The sequence below is a fragment of the Dunckerocampus dactyliophorus genome, chromosome 6 (genome assembly GCF_027744805.1).
Source record: "Dunckerocampus dactyliophorus isolate RoL2022-P2 chromosome 6, RoL_Ddac_1.1, whole genome shotgun sequence".
In the NCBI taxonomy this organism is placed as follows: Eukaryota; Metazoa; Chordata; class Actinopteri; order Syngnathiformes; family Syngnathidae; genus Dunckerocampus; species Dunckerocampus dactyliophorus.
The window spans coordinates 12962256-12981313 of NC_072824.1; the positions used below are offsets into that span (position 1 = coordinate 12962256).

Consider the following 19058-nt stretch of genomic DNA (forward strand, 5'->3'; position numbering starts at 1 on the left):
TCCACCAACACGCCAAGGGAGAAACCTCGGAGGGAGGGAGACAACCGCCAGCCAGGAAGCAGAGACCAGCCAGACACCAGCAGGTAGCAGGGACCGCCCTCCAGCCCCACCCCCAAGCCCTGACCAAAGCCACCCCTGACCGCCCCACCCCGGAGCAAGCATCCCCCGCCGATCCCGGCCAGCCCCACGCAGAAGAACACCACGCCGCCCGCCCCCACGCGCACCCACACGCCCACCCGCCCGCGGCTCCCACAACCCCCGCCCACCAAGCCACAGCGGCCCCGTCCCTGAAGGGAGAAAGCAAGGGATCCCCCCACCTCAGCACCATGCACCCCCCACCCCAAGCCCAAACCGCACATCCGCGACCCCCACCTCCGCGCTCCCAGTCACCCGAGGGAAAGCCACAGGCGCCGGAGGACAACAAGCAGCTCCCACCTGTCACACATACACCACACACATAAATCAGTAAAATAAAATAAAATAAGTAATAAATTAAGTAATAAATAAAAAAAAAAAAAGGGCCAACCCAACCCACCCTCCCACCCAGGGGAGATAGCTCCGCAGGGGCAGCTGGGCTCAAGCACCCGCCTCCCCACCAGGGGGAAAGGCCGGCCCCCACACCCCACACCGGACGACCCCACGCGGCAGCCGAGCAGGAGGGCCCAAGGCAGACCCCGCCCCCCCCCCAGAGGCAAAGGAGAGCCAGCGCCACCCCGCCCACCCATCACCCCGGAGGTCAACCAACGCCGCCCCCTGGACGGACCCCCAACCCCGCCCCATCACCCAACCCGGACCCCTCCCCACCCCCACCCACCAGCCCCCCCAGGCAGGCACTCCAGCAAAGAAGACCCGCCGACATCAAGCCCGCCCCCGCCCGCCCCCAAGGTACCAGGACCACCCAGCGACCAGGACACCCCAAACCAGATGAAGGAGACCCCCAGGAGCAGAGACAGACACCCTTACCCCCCCGAGAGTCAGGTCAGGGAATTAATTATTGGTGCCCATATAGACTGAAATTCTGACATTTGTTCTTTAGATTCAGCAGACATTCTCTCCATAGCTATATGATCTAACAAAAGATTTTTGTAAAGAGCTATATTCAGTTTCTTCCTTCATTTCCAATTGATGAGAATGGTTTTCTTGGCGATGCTTAATGCAGTGATGAGAAGTTGTGTTTGGTTTGTTTCTACATCAGCAAAATAACTTTAATATAAACACAGAACAGGTCATGACACAAAATATAGATTTGCATGGCCAAATACACAACAACCAATCAAGCAAATCGAAACAAATTACTAGTTCCAAAACAAACACAAGGCTAAATGAGAGTAAAATCTTTTGTGTGCAAGAACAAGCTTATGTATATGTGTGTGTAGATGCATGTGTGGCAAAAAGTGACACTTTTTGTGTGTTCTTTGCAGACATATTTCTTGCAGTTGAAACACGATACATTTGTCTTTCTGTCCTGACTGCTTGGACAGACGTGGCACCTCTTTCATTTCAAATCAGGCAGCCTGACTGGGTTTGGCGCTGTTCTGGTGGGTGTTGAGGCAGGGCTGGCTGAGGAGGATGTTGATGCAGAGGGTTAGGATGCACCTCTGGCCCTGGGTTGAACATCAGTGGGAGGAGCTGCACCCATCTCTCCCAAACATCCCTGATGGGAGCAAGTTTGTCAGATCTTGCTCTGGTCTCTCTGTTGTCCAATCTGAGGATTCTTCATATCATTTGAAATGTCTGAAGTGACATTGCTGACCGGAAAATATTCCTGCCTGTGGATGCGCCCCATCGATTATCAGTGGCCTCATTGCAGGATCTGTGCACTCCAGCAAAAAGAACAACACCAATGAAAGCATCCAGGAATTCCTCATCAATGTCTTTCCACATGTCGCCATAGACTTTTTTTCCCCTTCAGTGTTCGTCATAGTAATGATTCTTTTCAGTGACAGTGGCACAAACAACTCAAAACATGTCTTGATGACATTTGCAGCAGCTGCCCTGCCATGCCGTGCACAACATGACGTACTGAGCTCCAAAAGATCTTGCCATTTTTGGATTTGAATCTTTCAGCAGGAGCAGCTTTAGCACCAGCAACCTCCTCATCCGACTCATCAGATGTGTTTGTGTCTTCTGGATGATACCCCACATTGTCCTTCTCCCCAGAAAACTGTTCATCTGAATCGCTATGCTGGTCTGTGTCCTCTCCCTCATTGTCACCAAAAATTTGGTCCAGAGCTTGGTTCACTGTACTTCTGATTCTTTCCATGATGCAAATTGTAAATGTGAAATCTGCCAGTCAAATGGCCAATCAAATGAGTGAATTCACCTCACATGTCTCGACATGCCTGTCTTTGATGTTGTTTTTCTGCTGGTACATACAGACCCTTTCCAAAAAATTGGAATGTCATGGAAAAGTTGTTTAATTTCCATAATTCCATTCAAAAAGTTAAACTTTCATAGATTATAGATTCAGAGCCCACAATTTAAACGATTTCAAGTATTTATTTGTTTATTTTTACATAATTTGGGCTTCCAGCTCATTAAACCCACGAAAACAGGAATTCAAAAAATTGGAATACTGTGAAGAAATCAGCCCAAATTTTGCAGGGCATGAATGTTTTAAACTGAGTGTCACACACTAATCATCTACTAACCTCAAATCACCTGCACAGGCTTCCCCAGGTGTCATTAAATTGCTTCAGTTTGGTTCAATTGTCTCAGTTCGGTTCAATATGGGGAAGACTGCAGACATGACGACAAGCCAGAAGACCATCATTGATACCCTCCATAGGATGGGTAAGCCACAAAAGTTCATAGCTAAGGAGGCTGGTTGTTCACAGAGTGCTGTGTCCAAGCATATCAATGGAAAGTCTAGAGGAAGGGCAAAATGTGGCAGGAGAAGATGCACCAGCAAAAGAGATGACCGTGGGCTTCAGCGGATTATCAAACAGGGAAGATTCAAGAATCTGGCAGAGATCCAGAAAGAGTGGAATGAGGCGGGAGTCACAGCTTCAAAAACCACCACATTCAGACGCATCCGGGAGATGGGCTACAACTGTCGGGTTCCTCGGGTCAAGCCACTTCTGAACCTGAGCCAACGTAGGAAGCGTCTCCACTGGGCCAAGGAGAAGAAGGACTGGACTGTTGGCCAGTGGTCCAAGGTCCTCTTTTCCGATGAAAGTAAAGTGTGCCTTTCATTTGGGATTCAAGGTCCAAGGGTTTGGAGGAAGACGGGTGAGGAACAGAACCCAAGCTGCCTGAGGTCCAGTGTGAAATATCCACAGTCCGTCATGATTTGGGGTGCAATGTCCGATGCAGGTGTTGGTAAACTCTGCTTTCTTAAATCCAAGGTCACCGCAACAGTCTACCAGAATGTTTTAGAGGATCTGTATGGAGATGCAGATTTCATCTTCCAGCAGGACTTGGCCCCTGCCCATACCGCCAGAAGCACCAAAACCTGGTTTGATGCCCATGCCATCACAGTGCTTGACTGGCCAGCCAACTCACCGGACCTAAACCCCATTGAGAATCTATGGGGTATTCTCAAGAGGAAAATGAGGGGCACCAGACCCAACAACAAAGAAGACCTGACAGCAAGCATCAAGGAAATCTGGGCTTCCATAACTCCCAGGCAATGCCACAGGCTGATTGCTTCAATGCCACGTCGCATCGAGGCAGTGATTAAGGCAAAGGGATTCCCAACCAAGTATTTAAGATTGACATATCGTTTTGAAAGTACCATATTTTGATTGATTTGATGTGATCCTAATTTCTTTCTTTTTTTTCCTGCAAAAACTGAAAAGTAAATGGTGATTTCTTCACAGTATTCTAATTTTTTGAATTCCTGTTTTCGTGGCTTTTATGAGCTGGAAGCCCAAATTACGTAAAAATAAACAAATAAACACTTGAAATCGTTTAAATTGTGGGCCCTGAATCTATAATCTATGAAAGTTTTACTTTTTGAATGGAATTATGGAAATTAAACAACTTTTCCATGACATTCAAATTTTTTGGAAAGGGTCTGTATACTGGAAACCCAGCAAAATGAGAATCTCCTAACTAAAGCTTACATGATTATCTGCAGGTATACTGGAAAACCCGGCACAATTACAATCTCCTAAAGCTTACATGATTAGAAGAGGAGCTGGCTGTCAGTCTGTTGGCTGACAGTGCACTTATGAGTTCAGTTTTGGCTCTAAATATTGCTTTATAATCATATTATTATAACCGGGACGACCCTAACAATACAATCGTCATAATTTCAACCAGAGCATTTTAAAATTGAGTGAAAAGATTTTTTTTTTGGTTTCATTTAGTTGAAATAGTTTCCTGACAAAGTCAAAAAGCCTTGATGCAAGAAACTAATTTTAAGTGATTCTTTGATGCATTTCAATTAAATTTCAATTTAAAACGGGTCGGTGCCGACCCTAACACAAGAGGAAGGTTAAACATGACTAAGATAGAATTTGCAAGCTCAACACGGTTCAATAAAATAGTTTCCTTTAAAATCAAGGCAGTTAAAAGCATGTTTTTCTGTCTATTATAACAGGTGTGTTAACTTTAACGTCAAGTTAACAGACGGTTAAAGTTAACCAAGTTTTGGACAACAAGATAACCCTGCCGTTGAAGTTAACGGTCGGTTGAGTCTACTTAACCAGTGGTTAAATAAATAACCGAGCTTTGAACAACCGCACGGTGGGCTTGGGGTGAGCATGTTGGCCACACAGTTGGCCACACCTGGGTTCGAATCTCCGTTGGGTATTTCTGTGTGGAGTTTGCAAAACATGTATGTTAGGTTAATTGGCGACTGTGGAAGACCTTCTGTGTGGTCCCGATACCAAAGACACCACGTCCCAAGGAGCCTAACCACTTCAGGCCTGTTGCCTTGACCTCTCACCTGATGAAAACCATGGAGAGGATTATCCTGCAGCACCTGCGACCCCTGGTGGGCACTCAGCTGGACCCCCTGCAGTTTGCTTACCGGCCTAGGATCGGAGTAGACGACGCAGTGATCTACCTGCTGCACAGATCACTGTTACACCTGGAGGACAGCGGGAGCGCTGTGAGGGTCATGTTTTTTTACTTCTCCAGTGCCTTTAACACTATCCAGCCGTCACTGCTCAGAGTGAAGATGGAGAGTGTGGGAGTAGACCAACAACTGACTGCATGGGTTATAGACTACCTCACCAATAGACCACAGTATGTGAGGCTCCGTCACTGTGTGTCTGACATGGTACTCTGCAGCACAGGTGCCCCTCAGGGTACGGTGCTCTCCCCTTTCCTCTTCACCCTCTACACCTCGGACTTCACACACAACTCCCCATAGTGTCACATCCAGAAGTTCTCCGATGACACAGCCATTGTTGGTTGTGTTTCGGAGGGGAATGATCTGGAATACAGGACGGTCATCAGGGACTTTGTCAGCTGGAGTGAGCTTAACCAGCTGCAACTCAACACCAGCAAGACAAAGGAGATGATCATTAACTTCCAGAGGAAAACATGCCACTTCACACCGGTGAACATCCAGGGAGCGGACATAGAGTTGGTAGACAGCTACAAATTCCTGGGTGTTCACCTTAACAACAAACTGGACTGGTCCGTCAACACCCACGCCCTCTACAAGAAGGGCCAGAGTCGCCTCCACCTGCTGAGGAGACTGAGGTCCTTTGGTGTGTGCAGGACTCTCTTACGGACCTTCTATGACTCTGTGGTGGCCTCAGCCATCTTCTACGCTGTGGGCTGCTGGAGAAGGGGCAGCACGGACAGGGACAGGAGCAGGATAAATAGACTGATCAGGCGAGCTAGCTCTGTCCTGGACGGTCCTTTGGACTCCGTGGAGGAAGTGGGGGAGAGAAGGATGTTGGCTAAGCTGACATCCATCATGGACAACACCTCTCACCCGCTACATGACACTGTTGTTTCCCTGGGCAGCTCCTTCAGCAACAGACTGTTACACCTACGGTGTAAGAAGGAGAGGTTCCGCAGGTCCTTCATACCGACCGCTATCAGGCTCTACAACACCTGAACCATTTTTTTATTCACTATGTCTATGCATTGCATGCATTGTCAATGACTATGCATTCTTTACTTGTGTACATACTTGTGTATCTTGCTTGCTGCTGTAACAGATGAATTTCCCTGCTGTGGGATTAATAAAGTACTACTACTACTCTAAATTGTCCATAGGTGTGAATGGTTGTTTGTCTATATGTGCCCTACGATTGACTGGCGTCCAGGGTTTACCCTGCCTGTCAGTCAGCTGGGATAGGCTCCAGCATACCGCCGCGACCCTAATGAGGAGAAGCGGTATAGAAAATGAATGGATGAACAACCCGGCCCAGATGTTGACTGAAGACGAGCGTGGATGGAATGAGAGACAACAGTGACACCAAGTGGTTCAGAATGGCGGTGCAAATTGAAGCCGTTGTGCTGTGCACGTAAGTAAACAAGGTGTATGATGATTATGCACGGTAAAGTTACCCTGCACTGTGTTTTTACAGTTCACATTGAAAAATGTATAAGTAGAGAGTGAAAATTAGATGTTTCTCCACTTGTGGAACTCCTTCAGAGCTGAGTGATGAGTGCCAGGCAGTGAGAAAGACGCTCAGTGACGAGCAGCAACTTGAGAGAGGAAGACTGAAACTGAGGCTGCATCGGTTGTATTTGATTTAATAAAACAACACTTGCTGACTTACTTGGGAGATATCAAAGATGGATTTCCGTCACGATTCCAATTTTTCTCTGGAATACATCAACACAACAGCATTAGGTAGGTAATGTACACATATCACGTCACATGTTTTGTAAAATGTTTTTGTTTATGTCATGTTTTCCGTTTAAAAAACATTATTTCATTTTCATCTAGCTGCATGGACTCGTCTTACCATCCCAAAAGGAGAGAAACATCACCACCACATCACATTCGTAAGAAATACAGAAATATAGGTGTGACATCCACTTTTGTGTGTTCCTTTTCCTTTAGTAAGTTTTTTCTTAATTTGTGTGATGTTCCTTTCTTGTGGAATTGTGGTTCACTGCAATGTAAGAAAAAAAGGAGTACAGTACAGCATTTACACTAAATGATTTTTTGGGATTTCAAAGTAACTGCCATGCTGCCCCTGTTGCGTGAGGTTTTAGGAAGAGCTACAATATGCAAAAGCAAGAAGGGGGAGTGAGACAAAAAGCATTTTGAAAAAGTAATTTATTGAAAACAGCAATTAAACTGAAATAGGCTGTTTATCAGCTGATCAAAAGTCACACATAAAAAAGTCCATCGCTCAAAAAAAAAAAAAAAACAACTCTCCAAACCAGAACCAAAAATGTTCTCAGTAGGACTCAGTAATGAGTAGCTCCATCGTTCTTGTTAATCACTTCAAAAATGGGTTTGGGCATGCTTGATGTGAGTGTTTCCAGGAGGCTAGTGGGAACGTTGCTCCAAGTGGTGAAGATGGCTTCACGAAGGGCATCAACTGTCTGGAACTGATTGCCATGTTTATAAACTTCCCTTGTCATCCATCCCCAAATGGATCTCCCTGAAGAAGTCCTTGGTCACGCAAGCATTGTGAACTGCAGCGTTGTCCTGTTGAAAAACCCAGCTGTTACCACACAGACGAGGACCCTCAGTCATGAGGGATGCCCGCTGCAACATCTGCACGTAAGCATCCGCCGTTTGACGACCCTGCACCACCTGAAGCTCCAGTGCTCCACTGAATGAAAAAGCACCCCAGATCATGATGGACCCCCCCTCCACTGTGCCAGATAGAAAACATCTCAGGTGGGATCTCCTTGTCATGCCAGTAACGTTGGATGCCATCTGGACCGTCAAGGTTACATTTTTTCTCATCAGAGAATAATTAAACACGGATCGTAAGATAATATCAGCTATTTGAGCCAACAGGCTCAAAAAGTGTATCGTAGATAATTGATCCTGATCAATGTGGATTTATACCAGGCAGAATATTATCAGACAACATAAGACAGACAATAAATATAATTTACTATGTGCAAAAGAACAATCAAGAAGCTGTTCTATTGACAATTTGGTTTGGTTTAATTTATTTCGAACATGCATATGTCCGAAAAGTAGATGCCGAAAAGGCCTTTGATTTGGTAAATTGGCCCTTTCTGTTTGAGATTTTAAACTTCTTTGGATTGTGATTAGAATTCAGTTTATAGATACAAGTGTTATATGGTACCCTGTCTTCCAGAGTTAAAATTAATGGAACTTTATCAAGACCATTCATAATTCAGAGAGAAACCAGTCAGGGTGACCCATTATGCCCATTACTAATTTCCCTGTATATAGAAGTATTGGCATTGGCATTAGACAAAATAACAATATAAATGGGATTCAAATTGGAAGTGAGATACTGTATATAAATTAGCTTTGTATGCAGATGATATTGTAATGTACAATGTTCCTTCCCTACATCGCGGTTCACCTTTTGCAGATATTAGCTGTTTCACTGATTTTTTAAGTGCAATTTTGCATATTTTTTTTTAACAGCATATGAACATGCATTGTGTTCTGCGTCCTTGTGGTGTATTAGAGCAATCTATCAGTGCTCTGTTGTATGCGTTTGTTATTGTATTTACTACTGCTACCATTACAGGGTGTAGTATACTCACATTGAAGACGTGTGCAGCTCCGCCTGTCTCAGTGTGTTTACGTGCCTCCATCCATCCATCCATCCATTTTCTATGCTGTTGTCCTCACTAGGATCGCGGGGGTATGCTGGAGCCTATCCCAGCTGACTTCGGGCAAGAGGCGGGGTACAGCCTGGATTGTTTGCCAGCCAATGGCAGGGTGTTTACATGCCTGTACAAGCACATTAAGAACCCACAGTAGACAATAGCTGACAAAATATAGAGCCACAACAGTCTTAATTGGCTAAGGGAGAACCCCGCCCATTGTGTTCTGCGTCCTGATTGGCTGTAGACCATTTTCAATCAATCTCCTTTGTGCCGTCACTAGCAAACTGGGTAACTGTGGGAGCTGCTTGCTAACCGTCAATAAATAATAGAAGAAAAAGAATAAGAAGAAGCTAACCGGCTAAATGAATCTTCGGTTCAAGGAGTAGGACGAGGAGGAGGATGACGGCATGAGCAACATGTTTTACAAAGGATACAAAAACGCTACAGCCGAACGTCACAAACAGAGAAGTGAATACGTGTGAGTTACTTAATAATTTATTGTGTCCAACCTAGTAGATTGCTCATTAAAATTCAAACAAAATTTTAACTTCGAGAGTGTTTAAAATGTGGGAAATGCCTGTCTGAGAAAAGTGTATAAAGTGTATTGTGAGGGGTTTTACAGCCTTAAAATATATATAACTACACAAATTGACTACTTCACAGATTTCAACCTGTCCACCGCGATAAACGGGAAAACGCTGTACAGTATCTTGCTGAATCTGATCAAACTTCACCTCTACTAAATGGAAACTATTAGAGAATATAACAATGTATATGCATATAAAATGTATGTAAATAAATCATCATAAATCATGAACAACGAGACAAGCACTCAGAGAGCAAAGACCTCCGCCAAGCACCATAGTTACCCCATATTGTGATTTACACCATAAATATAAGTCCGACATTTACTTTATCTACATATTTAGATTCTTTGTCAAGGGATGAGCCGGATACTCGTGTAGATGAGTATCCGTTACGGATAATGCAGAGTACGGGCATGAAACGAGTATAGCTTGTCATTATCCGTAATCGTGATGACGGAAAATCCTCATTATGTATTCACTCTTCACGCTCTGTGATTGGCCAGTCACACACAGTGACCGCCCCTCCCTAGACAAGTACACAAATGCACAGAGTTTCCAAGGACATGGAAAGAGACATTAGCACCTAATATAAAATTAATAAGGACAACAACCCCGAAACAGATCATTGAACTGGAGAAATTAACGTTTACTATTATTTATGTCCAGAAGACTTTTATAATGCAATTAAGAATGAAGACAAAATTACAGATAAAATGTAGGCCAACATTATATATTGTAGATATATATGTATTTTTAATTTAATTCAGGGCATTCACACTTATAAGATTCTGCGCAATTTTTAAAAAATTATTCTTTTTATTAGCATTCCGCAGCTTTTTGACGCTTAACCCCTCCTACATTTTTCAACCGATTCACACCATTCGAGCATCAAATTTGTTCGGGAGTAGGGTGCGACCATTTCAGTTTTTTCGAAAGATTCTCAGATTTTCCAAAAATCCAAAAATTCCACAGACTTTTTCCAATTGAAAGTCAATGGGCCATTTTTCAAACTTCCACCATTCTCACATTTCTCAACCAATTCAGACCACCTCCAAGACAGAATGTTCAAATCATTGGAGAATTTTTTTTTTTTTCTGCAAGAATTATTGGTCTACGCCATACTGTGTGGGACTTTTCTTTGAAGATTCCCTCAGGTGCCCCTAAGCTGCACTAGTGATGAGGTGTACTACACATTTGAACCACTAGATTGTAATCAAGTATAGTGTACGGTGTACCTGTGTTGAGTTTTTCCCCATTTAAAATGAATGGGGAATTTTTCAAAGTTCCATATTTCTCATATTTTTCAACCAATTCGGATCACCTCCAAGACAGAATGTTCATACAGTACTTTTCTACAAGAGAGGATAAATATGATCTCAGGTAAAAATTTAATCTAAAACAATCGTATGTGAGAACAACGCTAAAAACCCACAGCATTTCAGTACATCACATTATACATCAGTAGGCCTGTCACGATAACAAATTTTGCTCGTCGATAATTGTGCAGAACAGAATGTTCAAATCATTGGAGATTTTTTTTCTGCAAAAATTATTTTTTACTTGTGTTTTTTATTGTTAAAGGCGAAACCTGCACCATTTGGTTATCATTTAGGGTGCTATTTAAGTGGTAGTGGGCTAATGTTAGCATGTTAGCTTTACTAGCATGCTAACATTAGCATTGTATAATTTTTAGCCATTTTCATTCATTTTAGCCTTTTTTTTCTTTGGAAGTAAAGACGTAATTCTTTGACTTCAGTTGTTAGACTTAACCTATTACATTTAACCTACATCATATGTATTTTGTCTTTCATGCTTTTTTAGTCTTGAATACTCTGATACATTAAATTTTATTCCTTTTTCCTTTTATTATTCCTTTTTTGTTCTTTTTTGTCCCTCCACCTCATTAGGCTTGGGTATTCACACGCAATGTATTCAGACATTGCAATCATCTAGTTATTATTACTATTCTTAATTACTTATTTAGTTTTTTCATTTCTATTTTTCTCTGCTGGTGGTGTTTGGTTGTTTGCCATTGATGGTTAATTGATTTATTTTGAATTGGACATGTATGTATTTTCTTTCATGGAAAATAAAGCAGCACTGTTAAAAGATAAGATAATATGTAGTCCATGTAAAGTCATTGCAATTAACTAATTAAAAAACCCAAACAACAATATGAAACCACAGTAAACCACTCTCGTAAATCGCGGTTAATTGGTTCCAGACCCAACAGTGAAAAGTGAATTTCTGAGAAGTAGGATTCATTATTAATACATTTTCATAGTTATTTTTCATAGCATAGAAAACCTGTTTACTTTTTAAATGCATTTTCTTTAACCATGATTAGAGCCCTGCAGACATGAACTAACACCCCTATAGTCACCTTTATACTCCTGTTATTCTTTGTTTACACCACATTCGCAACACTAATGCAAAAGCTATCACTGCAGGGACACGAGTTAGCCACCAATTTATTTGTTCTAAACTTAAAGGGTCACTGACATGATTTATCAACTTTGCTTAAATATGTTCTATATTGTTTATAATTATGTTCTTTTTATGAAAGCAAACAGTAAATTTGCAAAAATTACATTTATTGTTTATGGCGGGAGCCATGACAAACTCCAGTCACAGAAAAGGGGCGTTTCCAAAGTGACATCAGCACAGTCGACCCTCTCAGCGAAAGCAGTGTCAACAAATGCTTGTCGAGGTAACTCGTCGACTTTGTTTGGTATATTTTTATTTAAAATAGTAGTTGTAGTAGTTGTTGCCGCTGGCTGTTCACGGTGCCTGAGTGATACTTTAAGTTTGTTTTATTTTAAAAAGAAGGTTTAAGACTACAATGAACGAAGCAACTACAAAGAACGAGAGACAAATGGACGCTCGCCTCGCATTCTGTTCTTTGTAATGTTCATTTAACTGAAGACTGCTATGAAGGAACACCTTTACAAGAAGCACTTGGTTTGAAAGTACGCTATAAAACACATTTTGGATGCTAAGGATGCTATTCCTGATGCTAAGCTACACAGGAAAAAGGAGAAGAACAACATCAAAGTTGCCACAGAACAGAGTAAGTCATGTCTTATTTATATATTGTATTCTAAACCCTATGCCACCAAAGCATTATACATGTTATAAAACATATTTTCATAGCGATATGTTGTCGGTGAGGGGCGGGGAGGCGATGGCATTGAAATACACAATAAAAAAGGCTCTAAAGACCCCTTTACATTAATTAAAAAGCCTATTTAAAACAGTAATTGAGGGATAAGCAACTCCAAGGTAATTCTGTGTTTGTACCATTCTGTGTTTTGAAGCTGACCAATCTTCATCTTCATGTCTTTGTCATTTTACACCCCCGCATCCGACACACGAGTGTCATCGTCAGTGGTTCGAATAAATACAGCTTAATTCCCTGTTATGCAAGTTCTCTACAGGTACTACTCAGAAAATTAGAATATCTTGAAAAGGTTGTTGTATTTCTGCAGTTCAACTTAAAAAGGTGGATTTGACATATTATATAAACAAATAATATGCAAATCAATATATTTCAAGTTTTTATTTCTATGAATTTTGCTGATCAGGTCTTGCAGTTTAAAAAAACTCAAATTCAAAAACTCACAAAATTAGAATATTACATAAAGTCAATGTAAAAAAGGGTTTTAAATACAAAAATGTGAGGCCTCCAAAGCTAAACTCTTGCACCTGTATTTAGTACTTGGTTGAGGCCCCTTTTGCCCGAATAACTGCCTTCATCCGGCGTGGCATGGATGCTACCAGTTTGTGGCATATCTCAGGGGTTATGGAAGACCAGCATGCTTCAATTGTGGCCTTTAGCTGTTTTTTATTGTTTGGTCTCTTCCCGTACAGTTTTCTCTTGATAGTGCCCCACAGATTTTCTATGGGGTTCAGGTCAGGTGAGTTTGCAGGCCAATCAAAGATGGTAATCCCATGGTCGTTGAACCAAGACTCTGTACTTTTACCACTGTGAGTAGGTGCCAAGTCCTGCTGGAAGATGAAGTCTGCATCTCCATAAAGCTGTTCTACTGAAGCAAGCATGAAGTGCTCTAAAATGTCCTGGTAGACGGCTGCGGTTATGTTTGACTTAATGAAGCACAGAGGACCAACACCAGCAGCTGACATGGATCCCCAAGTCATCACAGACTGGGGAAACCTAACACTGGACTTCATGCATCTTCTATCGTGCTCTTCTCCAGTCTTCCTCCAGACTCTGGGACCTTTGTTGCCAAATGAGGTGCACAACTTGCTCTAATCAGAAAAGAGGACTTTTACCCACTGGGCAACAGACCAGTCCTTCTTTTCTCTTGCCCACGGAAGGTGCCTCTAGCGTTGATTACTATTGAGGAGAGGTTAGACAACAGGAATTCGACATTTGAAGCCCATGTCCAGCATCCGCCTGCGTGTTGTTTCTCTTGAAGCAACAACTCCAGCATCGGTTCACTCCTTATGAAGTTCCCCCACTTTTGAATGGCCCTTTCCTGACCACCCTCTCCAGCCTGCGGTCATCTCTCCTGCTTGTACACCGTTTTCTACCACACTTCTTCCTTCCACTTGACTGTCCACTTTCAATTTTCATTGACTTTCAAGTCAATGAGAGTTTTCTGCACAACTGTCAGATCAGCAGTCTTCCCCATGTCTGAACTCTTCGGAGCCAACCTAAGAAAGCTTTTTGAAAGGCTCAAGACCCTTTTGCAGGTGTTTTGGATTACTTGCCTGATTAGAATTTGACTCTTTGAACCTACAAAACTGAAGCTTTTCACAGTATTCTAATTTTCTGAGTTTGTGGGTTTGTGGTTTTAAGAAGATGAAAATCTTAATCAGCAAAGTTACAACAAGGAGCTGCTTGAGAAATGTCAATTTGCATGTAACGGCTCAATAAAATTAGTTGGTTTAATCTTTTATGTTAAATTGCCAAAATAAAACAACTTTTACTTGATATTCTAATTTTTTGGGTAGTACCTGTATTTCATCTCCAGATGTTTTTTCCTCCTCAAAACCTATTGACACATCGCTCAAATCTTTGCTATAATCAGTGTAAACATCCTCTGTCTCGTATATCACCATGTTTGTTTACTTATGAAGTTTGACTGCACTGATGTCACATGGGAAATGCCCCTTGTCTGCGGCTGGAGTTTGTCATGGCTCCCACCATGAGGAATAAATGTAATTTTTTTAAATTTACAGGTCGTTTTCATAAAATGAACAAAGTACAACATAATTACAAACAATATAGAACATGTTTAAGCAAAGCTGATAAATCATGTCAGTGACCCTTTAAGAAAGTGTTTTAAACGGAGTAGGGAAGAAGGACAAAGTAAGAAGCCAAAAACCTACCACTTCCACACGGAATGGGAGGAGAACTATTTTTGTCGGACATGCCATGGCTGACTATATGCAGTTTTAAGGTAATGTAATGTAAGTTAATGTCTCATCAATGTAACATTACTGACACCTTGTGACCAGAATACTATATATGACATGTTTTTCTATTTTTTTTTTTTTTTACTAACAACAGGCCATAGTCAACCACAAAACAGCAACCATTTATTAAGTAATTAATCTTTGGAAAACCGCAATAGAGCGAGGAACGATGTTCGAACTGCGATGTAACAAGGGACGACTGTGTTCCATACGTAGTTCCAAGAGGGCGTGCTCTGTTTGTCAATGTCGAAAAATGTAAAAAAGGATAAATAGGTCAACATTCGAGCATACATCTAACACAGGAAATATGCCTTTCAATGTTGTTTTGCACGGCAAAACACAAGATTAACATGTGTTTTGGTGTCATGACCACTTTAAACATGGCATAAGCCACTGGTAACATTCAGAAACACAAAAGCCAGAATATACATCTAAAAAAGAATCAGATTGTTTGGACAGGTGAAACCACGGTCAGCTTGCATCAGAATGATGGGAGAATGTGGAGATGGAAAGGAACAGTTCAGGGTCCAAAGCATCCCACATGATCAGATATGGTGGGGGAGTGTATGGTCAACTCTGCAATTGTCCTAACCCATGTGGACCTAACTGTTACAGTATATGATTGCATTCTAAAAGGTAAAACAACCACCTGACAATTCCGCCTGTGTATTAAGCCGGTGTTTTTAATTATGTTGTCCTTTTCACTTCTGTCTTCAGCTGTGGACAGTCCCCCTCATTGCAGCGCCATCCTCCTTGTCATCTTTGGCATCATCTTCCTTTTCGGCATCCTGGGCAACTGTATTGTGATCTACACTATCATGAAGAAAACGAAGTGTCGCGCCAAGCAAACTGTTCCTGACGTCTTCATCTTAAATTTGTCCATTGTGGATGTCCTGTTCCTCCTCGGGATGCCTTTCCTAATCCACCAGTTGCTAGGCAACGGGACATGGCGCTTTGGAGCCGCAATGTGCACAGTCATTACTGCGCTGGACTCCAACAGTCAGATTGTGAGCACTTACATTCTCACGGCCATGACCCTCGATCGTTACATCGCCACGGTCCATCCCATCCGCTTCAACTACATCCGGACGCCTTTTGTGGCCTCGCTGGTCATCGTCTTTGTCTGGGCTCTGTCCTTGATCACCATCATCCCCGTGTGGTTGTACGCCGACCTGATGCGTCTACCTGACGGCCTGGTGGCCTGCGCCCTGCTTCTGCCCGACCCAGTCACCGACACATACTGGTTCACGCTGTACCAGTTTTTCCTGGCCTTTGCTATCCCTCTGGCTATCATCTGCAGAGTGTTCTTCAAGATCCTGCAGCACATGTCTACCAGCGTGGCCCCACTTCCTCAGAGGAGTCTGAGGGTACGCACCAGGAAGGTGACCCGTATGGCGGTCGCCATCTGCTTGGCCTTTTTCATCTGCTGGGCTCCCTACTATATCCTCCAGCTGATCCACCTGGGCGTGCAGAACCCGAGCCTGGCCTTCTCCTATGCCTACAACATAGCCATCAGCATGGGCTACGCTAACAGCTGCATTAACCCCTTTCTCTACATTGTCCTGAGTGAAACCTTCAAGAGGCAGTTCCTCAGAGCCGTACGTCCGGCCAGCATGAAGTTTAATGTCAACTCTAGCACTGCAGAGGGGGGCAGCGTGAGTATGAGGATGGTGCCAGGGGGGGCTCACATGGAGCCAGCCTCCAGGGAGATGTTACCGTCCAATGTCCCCACACAGTGAATAATCACCCAATGAGCAATAGGGGGTGGGAATTGTGAATGAACATTATTATTACAAGATATTGCCAAGGGTAATATCATATACCTGTCACGCTTTGCTTGTCGCTCTGCTGCCGCCTATCTGCCATTTGTCCGCAGTGCACCTCAGCCGGCGTGGGCGGAGATGCCGGAGCGCACCTGTGGGCAATCATCAATCTGGATTCCTCCTAAGCAAGGCAGCAGCTACTCACCTTTGTCAGATTGTACCCTCCTGTTACCTGCTACCGCTCAGTCCGGCTCCTGTTCCCCTTAACCTGCTTTCTGGCTCCCTTGTTTGCTTGCATTACCTGCTCTGTATAGTTAGTCATCTGTCTGGTTTGCCTGCAGTGTTTTCTGTTACATTTTCTAGTTTTTTCCCTAACAGCCTTATGCTGTTAGTGTTTTCTTGTTAGTTACCTTCTAGTGGATTTTCCTTTGTTTGTACTTTGCCTGTGTGGACACTTTTTGTTATTAAACCTTATTTTTGTATTAGAAGTTGCTTTCGTCTTGCGTTGGGACCCTACTTTCCTTGCTGTGGCATCCGCCCCTCCTGACAATACCTGAAATAATCAGCAACAATACATCACGATATCAACAGTTGCACACAAAATTCTAATTTTTGCAAAGTTCATAACGAAAGCAACAAAACAATTGAACAGCTCACCACAACTAAAACAGCCTCATTGTTTTTTTTCTACTCCTTTTAGGGCAGGGGTATCCAAATCTTTTCACCAAGGGCCGCATACAGAAGAACATTTTAGGTATGGGTGGATCGGGAGGCACTTTGATACATTCTCTGCATTTGAAATATTATAATGCATAAATACACTGCTCAAAAAAATGAAAGGAACACTTCGGAAACACATCAGATCTAAACTGGGGGAAAAATGTTCTTGAATATCTTTCCTGATAATAAGTGGGTGATGTATTAGTAACAAAATGATGCCACATAATTTGATAGAAATGAAAATGATCACCCTATAGAGGGGGGAAATCAAAGACACCCCAAAAATGAAAGTGAAAAAATGATGCAGCAGACTGGTCCATTTGGCTAAAATGTCATCGTAGCAACTCAAAATGATTCTCAGTAGTTTGCGTGGCCCCCACGTGCTTGTACGCATGCCTGACAACGTCGGGGCATGCTCCTAATGAGACTACGGATGGTGTCCTGGGGGATCTCCTCCCAGATCTGGACCAGGGCATCACTGCGGTACCTGGACGCATGGAGGAGATTCCAGGAGACAGGTAGTTACTCCAGGAGAGCTGGACAGGGCCGTAGAAGGCCCTTCAACCCTCAGCAGGATTGGTATCGGCTCCTTTGTGCAAGGAGGAACAGGATGAGCACTGCCAGAGCCCTCCAAAATGACCTCCAGCAGGCCACTGGTGTGAATGTTTCTGACCAAACAATCAGAAACAGGCTCCATGAGGGTGACCTCAGGGCCCGACATCTTGTAGTGGGCCCTGTGCTCACTGCCCAGCACTGTAGAGCTCGATTGCATTTGCCATAGACCACCGGAATTGGCAACTACACCACTGGTGCCCTGTGCTCTTCCCTGATGAGAGCAAGTTCAACCTGAGCACATGCGACAGACGTGAAAGGGTCTGGAGATGCCGTGGAGAACGTTATGCTGCCTGCAACATCATTCAGCATGACGGGTTTGGTGGTGGGTCAGTGATGGTCTGGGGAGGCATATCCCTGGAAGGACACACAGACCTCTACAGGTTAGATAACGGCACCCTGACTGCTATTAGGTATCGGGATGAAATCCTTGGACCCATTGTCAGAACCTACGCTGGTGCAGTGGGACCTGGGTTCCTCCTGGTCCACGACAATGCCCGACCTCATGTGGCTAGTGTATGCAGGTAGTTCCTGGAGGATGAAGGAATTGATACCATTGACTGGCCCCCACGTTCACCTGACCTAAACCCAATAGAACACCTCTGGGACATTATGTTTAGGACCATCCGGCGCCGCCAGGTTGCTCCTCAGACTGTCCAGGTACCGCAGTGATGCCCTGGTCCAGATCTTGGAGGAGATCCCCCAGGACACCATCCGTAGTCTCATTAGGAGCATGCCCCGACGTTGTCAGGCATGCGTACAAGCACGTGGGGGCCACACAAACTACTGAGAATCATTTTGAGTTGCTACAATGACATTTTAGCAAAATGGACCAGTCTGCTGCAGAATTTTTTCACTTTCATTTTTGGGGTGTCTTTGATTTCCCCCCTCTATAGGGTGATCATTTTCATTTCTATCAAATTATGTGGCATCATTTTGTTACTAATACATCACCCACTTATTATCAGGAAAGATATTCAAGATCATTTCCCCCCCCCAGTTTAGATCTGATGTGTTTTCCAAGTGTTCCTTTAATTTTTTTGAGCAGTATATTTGCTAACCTATTTCAACAAAACACTGCATCTTAGCTTTGCATTACAGGTGACAAAGCAAATTAGTGTAATATCAAATAATCAAATTAATAATTAGATATTTTTATTTTTTATAAAAGATGTGGTGCGTGTCTTTTTTTAGGGCATGTTACATTGTGGAAAGTGGACTCACATTCCTTATTTTAAATTTC

General features: G+C 43.2%; 1 protein-coding gene across 1 annotated transcript; it reads left to right on the top strand.

The window, feature by feature from the left end:
* Nucleotides 1-6411: 6411 nt before the first annotated feature.
* On the top strand, nt 6412-17275 carry mchr1a (melanin-concentrating hormone receptor 1a). Its single transcript, XM_054778031.1, has 4 exons — nt 6412-6434; nt 6566-6766; nt 6863-6942; nt 15438-17275. Exons 3-4 carry the CDS (start codon nt 6867-6869, stop codon nt 16457-16459), a joined length of 1098 nt encoding a protein of 365 aa, XP_054634006.1. The 5' UTR covers nt 6412-6434; nt 6566-6766; nt 6863-6866; the 3' UTR covers nt 16460-17275.
* Nucleotides 17276-19058: the final 1783 nt, after the last annotated feature.

What these genes read in the sequence shown, in the direction of transcription:
- mchr1a (XM_054778031.1), top strand. Translation starts at nt 6,867, where the DNA reads ATGGACTCGTCTTACCATCCCAAAAGGAGAGAAACATCACCACCACAT. An exon ending in TAAGAAATACAGAAATATAG is followed by an intron (nt 6,943 to 15,437) that starts GTGTGACATCCA and finishes TTCTGTCTTCAG; the next exon opens with CTGTGGACAGTCCCCCTCAT.